Source organism: Orycteropus afer, unplaced genomic scaffold (genome assembly GCF_000298275.1).
Source record: "Orycteropus afer afer isolate SDZICR_OR568_19922 unplaced genomic scaffold, OryAfe1.0 scaffold00045, whole genome shotgun sequence".
Taxonomy (NCBI): domain Eukaryota; kingdom Metazoa; phylum Chordata; class Mammalia; order Tubulidentata; family Orycteropodidae; genus Orycteropus; species Orycteropus afer.
The window spans coordinates 1,679,090-1,698,777 of NW_006921632.1; the positions used below are offsets into that span (position 1 = coordinate 1,679,090).

A 19,688-nucleotide genomic window follows, 5' to 3' on the forward strand; every position below is an offset into this window, starting at 1 on the left:
CTGGCTTCCATCCCCAATGTCTAAAATCACAAAGCCCTCAAGCCTAGAGGACAACTTGAGTGGTCACATTGCCCACTCCTCATACTCTCCTCCCGGCCTCCTCTTGCCAAACCTTGAGAGATTCTGTATTCTTCCACCTGGGTCCAACCTTGATAGGTTGAGGGCATGTCAGAGAAGGCATTCTCTTGAATTTAAAGTTCTCTAGAGGCTCAGAGCCAGGTCACCTTGCCTTCAATTCTGGCGTCAGTCCCTGCTCTGGGACACAACCTGTTCTCCTGGTTTTCTTTTCTGGACTTCCTGTAGCCCCTCCAGCACACCCAGTGCAACAGAGCCCTTGGCGTGGTCTGCAGGCTGGGTGTGAGTGTGCGTGGTGGAGGTGCCCATGGATAGCTGTCAGGCCTTGGCAGCGGCCTCTGGAAAATGGCACCCTGGCCAGGGTTCATGCTCCGGTCTCTCTCCAGAAGAAGTCTGCAGATCTGTCTCACTTCAGTGACTGTCAGCTGTTTCAGCAAAAAAGCTTTTTATTGTTTAGAATGAAGCTGATCAAACACTTGAACAAGTCCTGAGACATCTCCCAGACCTGACTGTCACCAGCGCTACAGAGAACAGCCTTCACTGCCTTGACTACACAAACACCACTGACATATTTGTGAGGCTCCTGGCTCGTGAGATGGAGCTTTCAGCTTAGGAGGAAGGGAGAAGACGTGGCACTTGTTAAGAACATAGAGCATGTCACACCATGCAGGGAGAATTGTTTTAATCATTTAACCCTCTCATCTCAGTGAAGTAGCTGCCATTAGCCCCATTTAACTGGTAAGGAAGTGGTTCCAGTGGCAGGTCTACATGTGGTTGAGAACTGGATGCTGGGGTCTGACTGCAGGGGCTGGCTAGCTGGCTCCATCACCTGCCAGCTGTGTGTGACCTTGGACAAGTTACTTCACTTCTCTAAGTCTCAATTTTCAGATCTGTAAGATGAGGGTGTAAGATGAGGGTGAGGAGCTCTGGTAGCATAGTGCCTAAGGCACTTGACTGCTCACCAGAAGGCTGGCGGTTCAAACCCACCAGCCACTCCTCAGAGGGAAGGTTGGGCAATCCTACTTCCGTAGTGATACTGCCTCGGAAACCCAAGGAGGGGTCGCTATGAGTCGGGGCCGACTCGACGGCAAACAACAACAACAACAAGATGAGGGTGATAAGAGGACCTATCACCGTCACGAGGATGGAATAAAACTATGTAGCACACTTGGCACAAACTAAAAATCCAAACCCACTGCCATCAAGTCAACTGCAACTCATTGTGACCCCCACTGGGTTTCCAAGGCTGTACATCTTTACAGATGTAGATTGCCTCATCTTCCTCCCATAGAGCAACTAGCGGGTTTGAACCCTCGGTCTTCTGGTCAGCAGCCAAATGCCTTACCTACTATGCCACCAGAGTTCCATATACACTTAGCACAGTGCCTAGCATATGGCAAGTGCTCAATAAATGTGAGCTATTGTTATTGCCCCAGTCATATGACATAGCTGGTGAGTGAAAGGGCTTGGTATTAAACTGAGGACCCTAAATAACTATGGCAAAACTCCGGAGGTGAACCACTACTCCCTCCTCTGTCTTTCTTATCTCTATCAACCCTAGTGGTGCAAATGGTTAAGCGCTTGGGTGCTAACTGAAAGGTTGGTGGTTCAAACCCACCCAGCAGCTCTGCAGGAGAAAGACCTGGTGATCTCCTTCCTTAAAGATTACAGCCAACAAAACACTATGGGACAGTTCTACTCTGCCACATGGGGTCACCCGGAGTTGAAATTCATTCAGCTACACCATCACCACCACCCAATTGCTCAAGCCCAAAATTTCTCCCTCTCTCTACTTTCTGCTGCCAGGCAGTCTTTCACCAAGTCCTAGATATTTTCTTCCTGGATTTGTGGAATTCTCTCTACTTTTACTACCTCCACAATAGGCCAGGTCCTCTCACTTCTCCCCAGTGAACACATCGCCTAATCTCCCTTCAACGACCTGCCTGCCCCCTGACTTCCCAAAGTCCTCATTTGCCTATGAAGCCAGGTTTAATCTTCCCTGCTTCCCTCTTCCTTTCCTCCCTCTTACCTACATATCTGTCATTTATTTTCTTCTTCCCGTCTCACTGGCCTTCTTTAGTGCCTCATCAGAACCTAATGCCCCAAGCCCCTTCTCATCTTTGCCCATGAGTTCTCTCTGCTTAGCACGCTCTCTCCACACCAACTCTACTTCTTCCTTCAGTCTCCTAGAGGCATTCCCTGACTCCCTCAAACTAAACTATTGCCCTTGTACTCTCCCCAGGTAGTGCAACTGATTAATGCCCTCATCTGCTAACCAAAAGGTTGTTGGTTCAAGACCACCCAGAAGAAAAAGCCTCAGAAGAAAAGCCCAGTGGTCAACTTCTGAAAAAATCAGCCATTAAAACCCTATGGAGAAGTTCCATCCTGATACACATGGGTTCATCATGAATAGAGTCAACTGGATGGCAACCCTCAAGGCAATTTAGGCTTTTATTTCAAAGCACTTGCCATTATGTGCAATTACATATGCTTTGTGTGGTTATTTATTTAAGTTCTGGCTCCCCCTCTTAACTGTATGCTCCATGAGGGCAGACATTGGATCTCTTGCTAACTTCTGTACCCTCAATGCCCAGCTCACTGCATGGCATGCAGGCAGTGCTGGATAGATATTAGTTGAGCTAATGAGTGCTGGTAGCCACCCACACATGGGAGGAACAGCACACATGCTGCTGGACCAAACTGCACTGAATGATGGAATTACTTCCGGACTTGGCATCTCTCAGCTTCCATGGGTGCTGCAGGGAGGGCCAATGAGTCCCAGGTGGGTGAGGGAAGTGCTGATTATGGAAAGGGGCTCCATGGGAGGAAGATGAGGCAATCTACATCTGTAAAGATGTACAGCTTTGGAAACTCAGTGGGGGTTGCTAAAGGGGTTGGTGGGGAGATCATCGATATCCACTCATCCCTCCCCAGAGACCTAGTCCAGCCTCCCATTGCTGAGCAGTGCTGGATCAATTATGGACTGACCTAACTGCTTCCAGCTGAGGTCATGCACCAGCTAGAGATGTGCCTGGTAGGTCGAGGTCTCCCCTGACCCTCTGGGCCTTTGGGCCCCTCCTCGCTTTCCACTGCTCCCTTCTCTTCTCCCCACCATTCTCTTCATGTCCTGGGACCATTCTGGGGATAGTTGGTATCCTCCCAGACTCCCTGGAGTTGAATGCTTACCCAAAGGGTAACTATACTAGGCTCAAAAATGGTGCAATTTTGAACCTAGTATAGTTTGGCCAAGGGTAGAAGACTTGGAAGGGAGAAGCCTGAAACCTCACCTCATAGGCAATTGCCTTCAGTGCCTGTGACTACAGCAGGCCTTGTATGAATCAGCGGCCAACTTCACTCTGGGTCAGGCCATCTTTCTCTGGGATTAAGCACAAAGCTGGGGCCTCATGTTTTCATTCTTCCATGCCTTTATTCCTGTGCCATTATAGTTTCCTGAAGGGCCTTTCTATCCACCCCTACCACCATGGTCTTTGTCTACTGAATCCTACCCTTTTCCTCAAGATGGGTTCAAAACCACCTCCCTTGAAGCCTTTCTGATCTCCCAACCAAATGTAACCTCTCCCCCTTCTGAATCCCCTGAAAGCACAATTGATAATCATCCATCATGTGTAGCTTTCTCTGCGGGAATATTAGGGGACAGCTGTCACTTTACATTCTAGAATTTTGTGGTGCTCTGTAACATGCTATACAAGTTGGGGCTGGCTATAAACTTCTGAATGATGATAAAGATCAGTAATGACCATTTGACACACAGTAGGTGCTTTAGATGTGAATTCCTTGAGGGTACAGATGAGTGTTCCACACTGTGAGCTCCCTAGCACTTAGCATGGGGCTGCCATCACATAGTAAGTCCTCAATCCATGTTTCTGGATGGATGTTCACAACAAAAGCATTCATTTGTCAAGCCTACCACATGTCAGGCATTGTGCTAAGCATGTCCATGTGTTAGCTCACTCAGTCCTCACATCCACCCTCTGAGGTAGGCACTAATATTCCCCACTAAAATGAAAGCTCCACAGGGCAAGGACCTGTATCTGTTCTACTCACTGCTATGTTCATATCGATGCTTGACATATAGTAGGCTCTGTAGCATAGTGCCTAAGGCACTTGACTGCTAGTCAGAAGGCTGGTAGTTCAAACCCACTCCTCGGAAAGAAGATGGGGCAACCTACTTCCGTAGTGATACTGCCTCAGAAACCCAAGGAGGGGTCGCTATGAGTCGAGTCCGACTCGACGGCACCTAACAACAACAACAACAGAGAAATACCAATTAAATGAGTGAATTAATGAGTGAATCTTCATTTTACAGATGAGAAAACAAGCTCAGAGAAGTTTAGCAACTTGCCTAAGGTCACTCATCTGTTGTTGTTAGGTGCCGTTGAGTTGTCTCCAACTCATAGCAACCTTATGTACAGCAGAACAAAACACTGCCCACTCCTGTGCCATACACATGATCTCTGCTATATCCGAGACCATCGTTGGAGCCACTGTGTCAATCCATCTCATTAGGGGCTTTCCCCTTTGTGCCTAACCCTCCACTTTACCAAGCATGGTATCCTTCTCCAGAGACTGATCCCTTCTGACAACATGACCAAGGTAGGTGAGATGAAGTCTGGCCATTCTCCCTTCCAGGCAGCATTCTGGCTGCACTTCTTCCAGGACAGATTTGTTATTTCTTTTAGCAGTCCATGGTACTCTCAGCATTCTTTGCCAATAACAAAACTCAAAAGCATCAACTCTTCTTTGGTCTTCCTTGATCATTGTCCAGCTCTCACATGCATATGAGGTGATTGAAAATACCATGGCTTGGGTTAGGTGCACCTTCGTCTTCAAGGAGACATCTTTGCTCTTCAGCACTTGAAGAAGGTCTTTGGCAACAGGTTTGCCCAAGGCAACACGGCGAAGCGTGTCTCCAGGCACATCCCTGACAGGTACCGTGCTCCTTCTCATACTTGAAGGGGGTCTTTGGCAACAGGTTTGCCCAATGCAATACATCTTCTGATGTCTGGCCTGCTGCTTCCATTGGTGTTGTTGTAGAACCAAGTTATATGAAGTCTTTGACAACTTCAATCTTTTCTCCACTTATCGTGATGCTGCTTATTGGTCCAGTTGTGAGGATTTTTGTTTTCTTTATATTGAAGTGTAATCCACACTGCTGACTGTAGTCTTTAATCTTCATCAGTAAGTGCTTCAAAGTTATCCTCACTTTCAGCAAGCGAAGTTGTGTCATCTGCATATCACAGTCTGTTAATGAGTCTTCCTCCAATTCTGATACCACATTCTTCTTCATATAGTCCAGATTCTTGGATTATTTGCTCAGCATACAGATTTCACAAGTATGGTGAAAGGATACAACCCTGATACACTCCCTTCCCAATTTTAAACCCCTTATTCTGTTCGAGCGACAGCCTCCTGGTCTATGTACAGGTTCCTCATGAGTACAATTAAGTGTTTTGGAATAACCATTCTTCTCAATGTTATCTATAATTTGTTATGATCCACACAGTCAAATATGATTTTGCATAGTCAATAAAACATAAGTAAACATCTTTTTGGTATTCTTTGCTTTCAGCCAAGATTCATCTGATATCAGCTATGATATCCCTGGTTCCACATCCTCTTCTGAATCCAGCTTGCATTTCTGGAAGCTCTCTGTCAATACACTGCTGCAACCATTTTTAAATTATCTTCAGTAAGATTTTACTTGTATGTGATATTAATGATATTGTTCAATAATTTCCACATTCTGTGAAATCACCTTTCTTTGGAATGGGTACAAATATGGATCTCTTCCAGTCAGTTGGCCAGGTAGCTATCTTCCAAATCTCTTGGCATAGCCCAGTGAGTGCCTCCAGCGGGGCATTCATTTGTTGAAACATCTGAATGGGTATTCTGTCAATTCCTGGAGCCTTGCTTTTCACCAATTCCTTCAGTGCAGCTTCAACTTCATCCTTCAATACCATTGTTTCTCAACCATATGTCACCTCCTGAAATGGATGAACATCAACCAAATCTTTTTGGTACAGTGACTCTGTATATTCCTTCCATCTTCTTTGGATGTTTCCTGCCTCATTCAATACTTTGCCCACAGAATCTTTCAGTATTGCAACTTGAGGCTTAAATTTTTTTCCACAGTTCTTTCAGCTTGAGAAATGCCAAATGTGTTCTTCCCTATTGGTTTTCTATCTCCAGGTCTTTGCGTATTTCATTATAATAATTAACTTTGTCTTCTCGAACTGCTCTTTGAAGTCTTCTGTTCAGCTCTTTTATCCTGTCAAGTTTTCTATTTGCTTTGCCTACTCTCCATTCAAGGGCAAGTTTCAGAGTCTCTCATCTAGTAAATGACAAAGTCAAAATTTGAACCAAAATGACTCTGATTCCAAAGCCTGTATTCTTTACCACTGAACTCTACCAATTGCAAGGGATACAGTGTGGTCTGGAAGGATCCAAATGCATAGTCTCTACCTTTAGGGAGATTCTTATCTGGTGGAGAAGTAGAAATACACACACATAACAAAACATGTGATGGTAACAGGACCTGTGATCATTCCAGAAATTGGGCAGGGTGGCGCTGTTTTAGTTCTCTAGTACTGTTATAACAGAAAAAACACAAGTACATGGCTTTAACAAACAGAAATTTATTTTCTCACAGTTTAGGAGGCTAGAAGCCTGGATTCAGGGTGCCAACTCTAGGAGAAAGTTTTCTCTCTCTACTGGGAGGGAAAATCCTTGTCTCTTTCAACCTGTCTTCCTTGGTTCTGGGTGATCTCCACGTGGCATTAGTCTTTCTCCATTTGTGCTCCATTGCTTCTGTGCCGAATCTGCTCTTTATATCTCAACAATGATGGCCCTACAGATACAGCCTCATTTACATAACAAAGAAATCCAGTTAGCAAATGATATTACATCAACAAGTATAGAGATTAGGATTTATGATAGATTTTTTTTTGGGGGGGGGGGAACACAATTCAATTCATAACAGGTGCAGACACCAAGACACAGACAAAGGCTAGACTTGAACTTGATCAGTTTCCTGAAAGCTGTTTTTTTCCATTACTATAATCTGCAGGGGAATGGAACCAGGCCCACTTTGGAGTGGACTTGACACTGCCAAGAGCAGGTAGGGTTGGGGATGAAGAGGCTTGAAACTGACCCTCCTGCAGTCATGGGACACTGTTCCCTGCAAACACTGCTCCAGCCTTAGCAGTTAGCTAGCTCCCCCAGCCCCAGCTCCCTACAAAAGCCAGGAAGTTGGTGGTAGGAGGAGGGGAGAGAGAAAGGAGAAGACGGGATGTGGTTTCACACCTTACCCAGCAATCCTTGCAGCTGTGAAGAAGCATGATTCAGGATGTTGATGCTTGCCAAAGGCTTTGTGTCCCTGTGTTTTGGAGACCATATCTGGGGTGGGACAGTGTCATGAGGTGAGAGGGCTGAGGAGGTAGGAAACCCCAGCATAGAGGGGTTGTGCAACCAGGTGATGGTTGACCAGCATAGGAGTGTCGAGTTCTTCACTGTTTGCTTGCTGGGGGTGGGGAGAGGAGCAGATAGGAAGGGCTTATATGGATAGCAGTGTTAGGGTGGGGGGCCAGAGACATTAGCCTATCATCTTCAGGGGAACAACAGGCTTTGAAATTTGTTGGGGGCAGCCATGGCTGAGGCCCACGAATACCTAGGAGGTCACATTGGGAGCAGTCTGATCCCTGAGCTGGTCTGGATCACCTACCTCTTGCAACTCACCCTGAGAACCGTGACTGTTGTTAGTGACTGGTTCGTTTTGGGCATGGGTCTGTGTACGAAAGTATCAGGAAGGATCTGGAGAGAGGTGCCTGTATAGGCCTGACTGTGCCCACCACTGTGTCCACCTAGTGACTTTCCTATTCCTCTCCTCACCGCAGTCTCAGTCTTGCCACTGAAACCCTCTCAGGCTGCTTGCCTTCCTGTAAGAACTGGTCCCTGAGCTAGGGTAAAATCTACTCTTCTCTCCCTAATTTGGCCCCCAGCACCATGTAACTTTGGGTTAGTCACTTGAGATCTCTAGCCTTTCACTTCCAGGACCATAAAATGAGAAGCACCACCTCTCTCCACACTTTGGCCCCCTCCCCTCACAGGCACTTCCCCCAAACAGAGTTGGCTGGTCACCAGAGCAAAACTGGAGTGGGATGGGCTGCCATGGTGTGCACCTGAAAAGAAGGAAAGGAAATGGACCTACAACCTTCCCACCTCCCATCCCCATAGAGCAGCACTGAAAACACTGCTGCATGGCCTTCAGATCTCTCCACTCACCCTGGCCTGTTTACTTACTCCTGTGGTTTAGTCACTGTCCACATGGTAATGACTCAAGGAATCCCAAACCTCCATCAAGTTCAGCCCAAGACAGGGAACCCTGATGCTGTTCAACTCCAGAAGCCCCAAGAGCTGGGGTCTGGGGTGGGAGGGAAGTGGCTTTCCCACAGAAATAACAGGCCTGGTGCTTCTAGAGGTGGGCAGTGAGGATGCCTTGCTGGACCTTTCTCCTAGGCATCAGGAGCTCTAGCCAAGTGCCTACCGGACATCTCCACCTGGCCATCTCATGGGTACCTCAACTCATCCTGACCATACCCTAACGTCAGCTCCTGCCTCTCATTTCAATCATGGTACCATTTTCCCAGACACTCAGCCTCCAAACCTTCCCTCCCTCTATCTTACATCTAGCCTCTTCCAAGTCCTGTTAACCCTGTGACAAGCTGTCTTTTCTCTCATTCTTTTCTGCCCCTATTTTATTTTTCAATTATCAAAATTTATAGAGCACTTGCTACAAGCCAAGGAGCACTGGTGGTGCAGGGGTTAAGCACTTAGCTGCTAACCAAAAGGTCAACTGTTTGAACCCAACAATTGCTCTGTGAAAGATGTAACAGTCTGCTTCCAAAATCTAACCATTTCTGTAAAGATTATAGCCTTGCAAACCCTATAGGGCACTTCCAGTCTGTCCTATAGGGTTGCTATCAGTTGGAATCAACTCAATGGCAATGAGTTTGGTTTGATTTATGGTTGCTATATGCCTGGCACTTTCCAAGTGCTTTGCAAATATTAACTCACTTAGTTCTCACAACTTTCATTTTGTAGCTGAGGAAACTGAGTTCCAAAGAGGTGAACTGTTTTGCCCAAGGCTGGGATTTGAGGTGAGGCTCCTTCTCCAGTCTGTGCTCTGAACCTCTATTCAAAGTCTCCAAGCTCCTCATGATCCTTCAGTCTCTTCCTCTTTCAATCTCTCCCATATGGTGCTCTCAGATGAATCCTTTTTTCTTTCCTCTTTAAGAAAATGCTGTAATGACAAAAATTACTACAGCAGTTTGATCCTTCTGAAGCATGACTTGGAACATGTTGTTCCCCTGCTCAAAAACCTTGAAGACCTTCCCCTTCCCTATCTGATGCTAACAGAATAAAGTCCATCCCCTAATTGAAGATTCAAGGATGTGACCCCAAAATCTCCCCCACTTTCTTCAGACACCCCTTCCTCTAGCTCATGCCTGCCTACCCCTCCCCAGCACTGCCCATTGCCTTTCTGTAGGGGATGAGCTTGGAATGGACCTTATCCCCCATGAAGGAAGGCTGTATGTCTGACTCCTCTTTGAGCCACCAAAGCTTCTGCCACAGTGCATCACACAGACACACACACACAACAGACCTGATGAATGAAAAAGCAAATGAATAACTGCAGAACTGGGCTGCCTTATGAGGTTGGAAAGTAATTATTTCATTAAACAATATTTGTGGAACCCTTAAGGCTAATACTAATACCTAATACAGAACTTATGCTATGCTGGGCACTGTGTTAAAGATTTTATATATATTATCATTTAATCCTCTCTACAACTCTATTTTACAAACAAGAAAACTGAGGCTCTGAGAGGAAAACTAGCTTTATTAGAGTCATACAGTTGTTAAGGAGAAGAGCTGGGAGAACCAAGGCTGCCTTACTCTTAACCACCATACTTAACTGCCCAGATGCCAGAATAATGTTTAGACAAATGTTCCATTGTCTGGTTAATGTCCAAGGACCATGTAGTGGGGACATATATAAGCATATCTTGGAGATACTGTGGGCTCAGTTCCAGATCTCTGCAATAAAGCAAGTCACATGAATTTTTTGGCTTCCCAGTGCATGGCATAGTGCCCAAGGCATTTGACTGCTAACCAGAAGGCTGGCAATTCAAACCCACTAGCCATTCCTTGGAAGGAAGATTGGGCCATCTATTTCCATAGAGATATCGCCTTAGAAACCCAAGGAAGAGTCGCTGTGAGTCTAAATTGACTTGATGGCAGTGAGTTTGGTTTGGTTTTAGTGCGTATAAAAGTTAAGTTTACTTTATATTGTAGTCTATTAAGTGTTGTTGTTATGTGCTGTCGAGTCGGACCCGACTCATAGTGACCCCTCCTTGGGTTTCCGAGGCAGTATCACTATGGAAGTAGATTGCCCCATCTTCCCTCCAAGGAGTGGCTGGTGGGTTTGAACCACTAGTCTTCTAGTTGGCAGTCAAGTGCCTTTAGACACTATGCTACCAGAGCTCCTAAGTGTGCATTAGTATTATGAAAAAGCTAGAAATAATTTAAGAATTACCAAAATGTGACACAGATGCAAAGTGAGCACATGCTGTTGGAAAAACGGCACCAATAGACTTACTTGACACAGGGTTGCTCAAAACTTCAAACTGCAACAAAGCAAAACAAAACACAGTATCTGCAAAGTGCAATAAAGCAAAGAACAACAAAAACGAGGTATGCCTGTAAGTAATGTCAAGGCAACGAAGTTCAACATCTAAGAAGCATCACAGGGCTGAAAATGTCAAGTGTCTGAGGAATGTCTGGATTTTGTAAAATGTTACACTTTATTCATCCAAATATTTATTAAACACCTACTACCTCTGTGCCAGGCACCAGTTTAGGCCATGGGTATAAAGCAGTGACATAACATACAAAAATCCCTGCCCTAACGTAGCTGATATTCTAGTTGGGGGGAGAGAGGGAATAAACTAAACAAAAAATAGTTATCAGAGGTGACAATTGCCATGGAGAAAAATAAGGTTGGGTGTAGTGTGGTGGACAGGGGTATGTTGGTGGCACCAGTACTTTGTATTGGTTCAGGTGGTGTCTGAGCTGAGATGTGAAGTGAGAGAGCTAGGTAGCTATGTGGAAGATACTGCCAACAGAGGACACATCAAGTACAAAGGTCCTGAGTTAGGAGCATACTAAGAGGAGCAACCAAGAAGCCTGTGTGTCTGGAGCAGAGTGAATGGGGAGAGCAAGGAAGGGGTGAGATTCCCAAACACGTGAAAATGCCAAGGCTCTGCATAATGTCCAGTTAATATTAATAGAGACAATTGACTGAGTGCTTTCCACATGCCTGGCATTATACTCAGTCCTACTGACACAAAGATTGCTACAGACAAGTTTCCTTAAAGTCTAATGGGGAGACAGGAACTCCACAGGGCCATGTGACAGACCATATGTCCAAGTGTTATGAAACTACAGAAGGGGAGCATCTAGCCTGGACTAGGGGCTGTCTTAGTTATCTAGTGCTGGTTTGACAGAAATACCACAAGTGGCTGACTTCAACAAACACGAAATATGTGTTTCTCACATTTTAAAGGCTAGCAATCTCAAGTCAGGGTGCTGGTTCTAGGCAAAGACTTTCTCTCTGACTGCTCTGGAGAAAGGTCCTTGTCTCTTTGAACTCTGCTCCTGGGAGATCTTCATGTGGCTTGACGTCTCTCTTTCCTCATCTCTCTCTGTTAGCTTGTTTAATCTCTTTTCTATCTCAAAAAAGGAGCTCTGGTGGTGTAGTGGTTAAGGCATTTGGTTGCTAACCAAAAGGTTGGTGGTTCAAACCCAGCAGGTGTTCCGTGGAAGATGAGGCAATCTGCTTCTGTAAAGTTTTACAGCCTTGGAAACCCAATGGGGGTTTCTATGAGTTGGAAACGACTGGATGGCAGTCGGTATATCTCAAAAAAGATTGACTCAAGATCTATCCTACATTAATCCTGCCTAATTAACATAACAAAGAGAACGCATTCTCAAATGGGATTATAACCATAAGCATAGAGGTTAGGATTTACAACAAATATTTTTGAGAGACACAGTCCAATTTATAACATTCCACTCTTTGTCCCTCCAAAATTCATGTCCTTCCTACATGCAAAATACTTTTACCCTACCACACTATCTCATAAGTCAACTCCAAAATCTCATCTTCCAAATCACCTAAATCAAATATGGATGAGACTTTAGACATATTCTACCCAGGGGCAAAATCCCTCTTCATCTGTGAACCTGTGAAATCTAGAATACAAGTTATCTGTTTCCAAAGTACATGGCGGAACAGGCACAAGGAAGACATTTCTGTTACAAACGGAAGAAATTGGAGGAAAAGAAGGCGATAACAGGCACTTTACATTAGCTCTCAAAGTTTGAAAATAATCTTCTGTTCTTCGGGACCATTGGGTAAGGGTCCTGCCCTCTAGATTCTGAGTTTTGGCCACATCCTCTGGATTCTGAATGGAGACCCCTTGGCCCTGAACTTCAAGTCTGCCACCCAGGCACACTGAGATGGCAACTCTACTCCCTTGGCTTTGGGCAGCCCCATTCTCCTGGTCCACCTGAGTGACGACCCTACCCCCTTGGCCCCACAATGCTCCATTCTTCTGTCCCTTGAGCATGGCAGCCCTCACCCTTCAGCTTTGGGTGATGGCTCCACCTTCCTGGCACACCTTAATGACAGCCTGACACTCCAGAACCAAGTTGGTGAAAACTTGACTCATTGAAACCTAGAAGGTGGTGGTGGTCCACCCTTTGAGATCCAGGAGACCATGTCCCCATCCTTTGAAGCCAAGAACACCCTGCTTCCTGTGCTCCTTCCAACAGTACGCTGATCTCTGAGCTGCTCTAGGGGTGATCCTTCTCTTTTCTTGGAGAGTGACAGATGTAGTCCTTATGGTCTATTTCCTGTAGAATTCCAAGAGGCAGATAGTGTTCTTTCATTTCATTCTTTCTCTGTCCCCTTCAGTTTGAGCTGATGGGTTTTCAGCTGTAGTAGTTGGATAGATCCATTAATCACAGGGTTAATCTCTTTAATAAAAGATTGCATAACCATGTCCTTGGTGAAAATTCTAGGACATGTGTTCTTAGTTTTTATAATAGAATTTTCCAAATCTTTAAGTTGTGTTTTCATTTTGCACAGTTCATTTTTAAGCCCGTCTCTTTCCTCTTGCATTTTACTATAAACATCTAGGAGAAAGGAAACCCATATAGCATCTTTAAGACCTTGCTTAGAAATCTCCTCAGCTTCATATCCAAGTTCATCAGTTACAAGTTCTATCTTCCGCTGAACATTTGAACATAATTCAGACAAATTCTTTGCCACTGCATAAAATAACATCGCCCTTCTTTCATTGTCCAATCACATGTTCATCATTTTCTTTTAAAGCCTCACCAGAAGCACATTTACTGTCCACATTTCTAGCAACATTCTGTTGCTAGTGCCATATATATTCTCTAAAATGATAGTTTCCCTACAATGTTCCTCACTTCCTTCTTAGCCCTCACCAGAATTGCCTTTGATGTCCATAATTCTATCTATAGTCTCTTAAAAGCAATCTACACTTTTACTATTGTTAGATGCTATCAAGCAATTCCAACTCATAGTGACCGTATGTACAACAGAATGAAACACTGCGTGGTCTTGCACCCCCCTCACAATTGTTACTATGCTTGAGTCCATTGTTGTAGCCAACGTGTCAGTTCATCTCACTGAAGATCTTCCTCTTTTTCACTGACACTCTACCAGAAGCAATGTCCTTCTCCAGGGACTGTTGCCTCCTGATAACACATCCAAAGTATGGGAGATGCAGTCCCACCATCCTCACTTCCAAGGAACATTCTATCTGAATTTTTTCCAAGACAGACTTGCTCATTCTTCTGGTAGTCCATGGTATATTCCATATTCTTTGCCAACACCACAATTCAAGCACATAATTCTTTTTCGATTTTCCTTATTCATTGTCCAGCCTTTGCATACATTTGAACCAACTGAAAATACCACCATGTTCACCTATTAGACACCTTAAACTCTTCCAGCCTCTACCCATTACCCAATTCCAAAACCACTTCCATATTTTAGCTGTCTGTTAGAGCCACATCCCACTTGTCTGCTACCAAATTGTCTTAGTTATCTAGTGCTGCTAGAACAGAAATTCCAAAAGTGGGTGGCTTTAACAAGCAGAAATTTATTTTCTCACATTTTAGGAGGCTAAAAGTCCAAATTCAGGGTGCTGGCTCTAGGCAAAGGTTTTTTCTCTGTGAGATCTGGAAGAGGCCCTTGTTTCTTCAGCTCATTTCCTGGTCCCTTGTTGTTGTTTGCCGTTGAGTCGGCCCCAACTCATAGCGACCCCTCGGGTTTCCGAGGCAGTATCACTACGGAAGTAGGATTGCCCAACCTTCCTTCCGAGGAGTGGCTGGTGGGTTTGAACCGCCAGCCTTCTGGTTAGCAGTCAAGTGCCTTAGGCACTATGCTACCAGAGCTCCTCCTGGTCCCTTAGAGATCTTCATATGGCTCAACATCTCTACTTGCTAGCTTGCATTTAGTCTCTTTTATATTGCAAAAGAGATTGACAAAAGATACACTTTACCCTAATCTTGTCTCATTAATATAACAAAGACAAACCATTCCCAAATGGGATTATAACCACACACATAGAGGTTAGGATTTACAACACATAATTCTGGAGGACAGAGTGATAACAGGAGTCAAGGAAGCTTTCTGAAGGAGGTGGCACCTGAGCTGTCCACCAGGAGAAGGAAAACACATCCAGAACGTAGAGGCAGAGAGGACGGGCAGACTAGAACCTGGAACAGCCAAGCAGAGTTAGAGCAACAGTACTAGTTAGAGCAACAGTACTGGGGGCTGGGAGCAGCCTGTGACATGAAGGAGTAGGAAGCAGAGCTGGGGAGAGAGAGAGATAAGGTTGGGAGATGTGAATAGGTAAACAGGGCATTTACTAGTATGTGAGGTGGAGAGAAAGTGAGTCAAGGAGACAAGGGCTGGGGAAGGAGGAGGCCAGAGAGGACAGGGAAGGGATCAGGTTTGTGGGAGCTGAGAGGGCCTCCTAGACAGGGAGCCCTAGGCTTAAATATGGGTGTGGTGCAGTTGGTGGTTACAGAGTGGGAGGAAAAGTATGAGTAGAGATGGAATAAGGACTTTAATAATTTAGGTGGCCACCAGAGTCCCTTCTTCTGGTCAGTCTTTGTTGTTGTTAGGTGCTGTCAAGTCGGTTCCGACTAGCAACCCTATGTACAACAGAACAAAACACTGCCTTGTCCTGCACCATCCTCACAATTGTTGCTATGTTTGAGTCCATTTTTGCAGCCACTATGTCAATCCATCTTATTGAAGGTCTTCCTCTTTTTTCACTTTCCCAAGCATGATGTCCTTCTTCAAGGACTGGTCCCTCCTGATAACATGTCCAAAGCACGTGAGATGATGTTTCATCATCCTCGCTTCCAAGGAGCATTTTGACTGTATTTCTCTCAACACAGATTATTTGTTCATTCTTCTGGCAGTCCATAGCATATTCAGTATTCTTCACCAACACCAAATACATCAATTCCTCAGTCTTCCTTCTTCATTGTCCAGGTTTCACATGCATATGAGGCAACTGAAAATACTATGGCTTGGGTCAGGCGCACCTCAGAACTCAAGGTAACATCAAGATGAGATGATGAAAGCAGAGGTAATTGGCCACTCCCACCTGCACCAGATCTTGGGTTCTCATTTCTTCTAGTAGGTCCAGATCTTTCTTTCAGGCAGATCCTGAGTCCTCACCACCAGCCCGCTGGAGCTGTCCAAGACACTCTGGTAGGAAAGTCCCCAGTTAACAAAAATAACAACTCACCCACCAGCCACTCCTCGGAAAGGAAGGTTGGGCAATCTACTTCCATAGTGATACCACCTTGGAAACCCAAGGAGGGGTCACTATGAGTCGGGTCTGACTCGACAGCACATAACAACAATAACAATATGCTTTGTGGTCTTCACAGTGCTTTCACCACCATAACTGGTATGTCTTACAATCAATCTAGGATGAACAGCTCTCTGCTATTATCCTCCTTTTCATAAGTGACTGCTGCAGCTCAGAATGGCTAAGGGCTTTGTGAAGGTCACACAGCCTAGTGGGTGACCAAGTTGGGATTTGAGCCCAGCTCTTGAGATTGCAAACCCCACAGTGACTCTGCAGTAGCTGTAAACGACAGGGCATGGTGACAGCTGAGTCCCAAGGACAAGACTGGGGAAGGAGGTGAAACAAGCTCAGGAAAGGGAGAGCAGGGAAGAGGGTGAGATAGAGGCACGGTGATAGAGGCTGATAGCAGAGGCAGGAAGAGAGAGCAGAGCAGGGGGTCGGAGAGCCTTTGAGACAGCACTAGGAGTCTCCAGAAAGACCTGGACAAATATCCCAGCAAGATGGAAAGAACAGAGGCCCATTCTTCCACACTATGTCTCTGTGAGACACGGTAGGGAGGGGTCTATTGTTTCCATTTCACAGGTGAGAAAACTGAGGCAAGGAGTGGTGCCTACACAGCTTGCCCAAAGGCCCATAGGAACTTAGGGCCCAGGAGGCCTGATAGAAGCTGGGCACAGTAGACAGACATCTGGGCCTTTTCCCCCTATAAAGTGGATGATGAAACAGATGAGGGAGGAGGTTATGGAGACAGAAACCAGGGCTGCATCCAAAGAGAGGAAAATAAGGCAGTGGCACGGATGGAGTCTGTCAGCGAGAGAGAGAGACGGTGGAGAGATAAGGCCCTGACAGTCGGCTCAGTTTCTACGCAGGTAGCGTCAGCTGGTGGCTTGTCATTGAGCCACGAGCCACGGGCGCCTCCTCCTGCCCCCCGCGGACCCATCCACTTGGGTTTCTCTGCACCATGATGCTCCACTGTCCACCGGGAGGGGAAAGAGGGAGCGGGAGAGTAGGTAGTGAAAGCACCTCCTCCCCCATCCACTCTGAAATCCGCAACATCCTCCGCCGCATCCTTCAGGCCCGGCCCCCTCTCTCTCACCCCACCCCCCACCCCCGCGCCCGGATGGTACGCTCCTGCTTGCCTGGCCCGGCTGCAGTGGATGTTGCTAGAACCCACGCGGAGGAAAGAAGAGACGCAGGCAGGCTGCGGTGACCCAGGCGGCCGCCCCTGCTTCAGGGACCCCTTCCCAGAGAGACGGCACCATGACCCAGGGAAAGGTACGGGCATCTCCCCCGCCTGCACCATCCTCCATCTGCCATCCTCCATCCTCCAGCTCCCTGCCTCCCTGCCATCCTAAGCAAGCCCTCTGGACCACTTAAAGCGTTCTCCCCTGGCTCTTGTGCAAGCGGTCCTTGCTGAAGTTGGGAGACCAAAAGAACCATTTAAGGTCATGAATGGGTCAGGGCCTCTTCCCATCTCAGGCCCACCTCTCCTTCCGGCCCTCCCCTGTCTCCCTTCCACCTGATGCTTTGGCTCACCGGACCCTTCACAGGCACTCAGCCCCCAATGAGTGACCTGTGTGTGTGTGTGTGTGTGCGCGCGCGGGCACACACACGCCTGGTGAGCCCCTAGAGGCAATGACTATAGGGCATTCCCCTCTGGTCCAGCCTTCTAATCCCAAACCCAACCACTTCATGCTCATCTTTCTCACCCTCCACTAAAACACTCCCCACCTAGCATTCCGTCCCATCATTATTCCACATCTGCACATATCTCCTTTGGTTGGGGGTTGCTATGGCAACCTGGCATTAGGATGCTCTAATTTTTGTTTTGTTTTTGGCTGAGACATCGGTTTGGATAAGACTGGATAAAATGTCTTTTTTGTTTGTTTGTTTGTTTGTTTTGTTTTAGGCCTGAATTGTAGATAACACTGGGGCAGACTTGGCTGGCCTCATAGGGTTATGTAACTTCAACAGCCTGTGGAATTATACAACCACCAGGGTTTGGGGGAAAGAGGGAGGGTCTTCTGGACCTCTGTTTGGGGGTGCCAATGATCAAGCAGAGAAATCAGGACAGGGAGGTCCCCTACCCTCCCCCTTTTTGTCTCTGAGATGAACCTCAGAGCCAATGTCGTCTTTGCAGATCCTCAGACCCTCTTCTGCCTGTTTTTTTAAGCTAATCAGGCCTCAAAATGATGTCATTGGGTGATGCCACCTCCTGCCATTGGTCAAGCCTCACTTGGGAATGCTGGATGTGGGGAGGGGGCAAGGCCCTGGAGGCTCCTGGTGCCTGAGGGGCAGGGTGGGGCTGGTGAGGAGGACCAGCTTTGGAGTAGGCTGAAGTAAGCATCCTTTTCCCAGACCTGAGCTCCTGGTCAGCCTGGGTCTGTGGGCTGGGATGGATTGTCCCAGGCATGATGAAGGGGGCTGGGAAAGGCAAGGAAGCTGATGAGCCAGGGCTCTGGGCTCTTCCCCAAGAAGGCCTGGGGAGTGTTCAATATTGTGAAAATGAAAACCTCCCCCCTCCTGACCCTCTCCACCCCCCTCCCACACCCACCAGTCACTTTGCTGACGTTGCTTCTTGTCTTTCGGTGAATGCGTTCATTCTGCCCCTGCTCCAGCCTGCCTGGCCCAGCTCACAGGCTTTCTGAGGGATGGATAATATTCCTCCAGTTCAGTGGGCCCAGGACTGAATGGGAACCAGAGACCATCTGGTCTTTGCCTGCTTCTGGGCTGACCCAGAATTGGCTTGCAAAGAAGAATTCTGCAGCCTTTTCAATAGCCCCTCAGGTTTATCATGTTCTTTTTGGAACGAGACCTAAGTCCCATGTCCTGAGGTACTGCCCTTTGGTTGCTATTTCTGTTTTCATACCACCCACTCCACCTCAGTCTTCCTTTCTGTGGCTGTGCCATGCAGGCCCTGAGTTATTAACAAGCTAAAGTTGAACACTGTGGGGCAGTACACATCTGAGTGTATAAGGACTTGAGATTTCAACCTGCCATTGGCACATTTCCTTCGGGCCCTCAGTTTCTTCCTCTGTATATTTAAGGAAAGGGCTGAACTAGATCACTTCTGAGGTTCCTTCCAGAAGTGACATTTGGTGATTTGGTTCTGGCTTGGTGGAGAGGCTGAGACTTGGGTAGGATGAGGCCAGAGCATGCCCTTAGCAAGAGACCTCTTGCCTTCCCTCCACATTCCCCATTCCTCTTTCTCCTTTCTCTTTCCTCCCCTCTTTCTAGCTCTCTGCTCTCCTTCTCCCCATTCCCCCTGTGTTCATCTCCAGTCCAGCTGCAGGAAGCCAATCTCAGTAGAAGATGTCAGGCTCTGTAGCCCAGTAGGCCAAGTGTGGCTCTGTGACCTTCAGTGAATCATTTCTCTCTGATCCTCTGTTCCCTCATTTAAAAACAAGAGTCTAAGTGGCTTATTGCTTCTATGAACAACTGCTTCCTTTGCCATCAGACCAGAATAACTGGATGGTGCCCAGTTACCATTACTGAACATTTTTATCAAAGATTCTTTAGAAGAATCATGATCAAAAGGGAGGAAATACGTAATAGAATTGCAAATTCTCATGGAATTGAGTTTTTCCAGAGCCACAGAGGCTGGAT

At 46.5% G+C, this 19,688-nt stretch overlaps 1 protein-coding gene across 1 annotated transcript in view; it reads left to right on the plus strand.

Annotated features, from left to right (window-relative positions):
- Positions 1-17,342: 17,342 nt before the first annotated feature.
- Positions 17,343-19,688, plus strand: part of FAIM2 (Fas apoptotic inhibitory molecule 2) — a 32,124-nt gene continuing 29,778 nt past the window's right edge. Inside the window, exon 1 of the mRNA XM_042780543.1 lies at positions 17,343-17,357. Within this exon, the coding sequence (XP_042636477.1) occupies positions 17,343-17,357 (15 nt within the window). The remainder of the gene's footprint in view (positions 17,358-19,688) is intronic.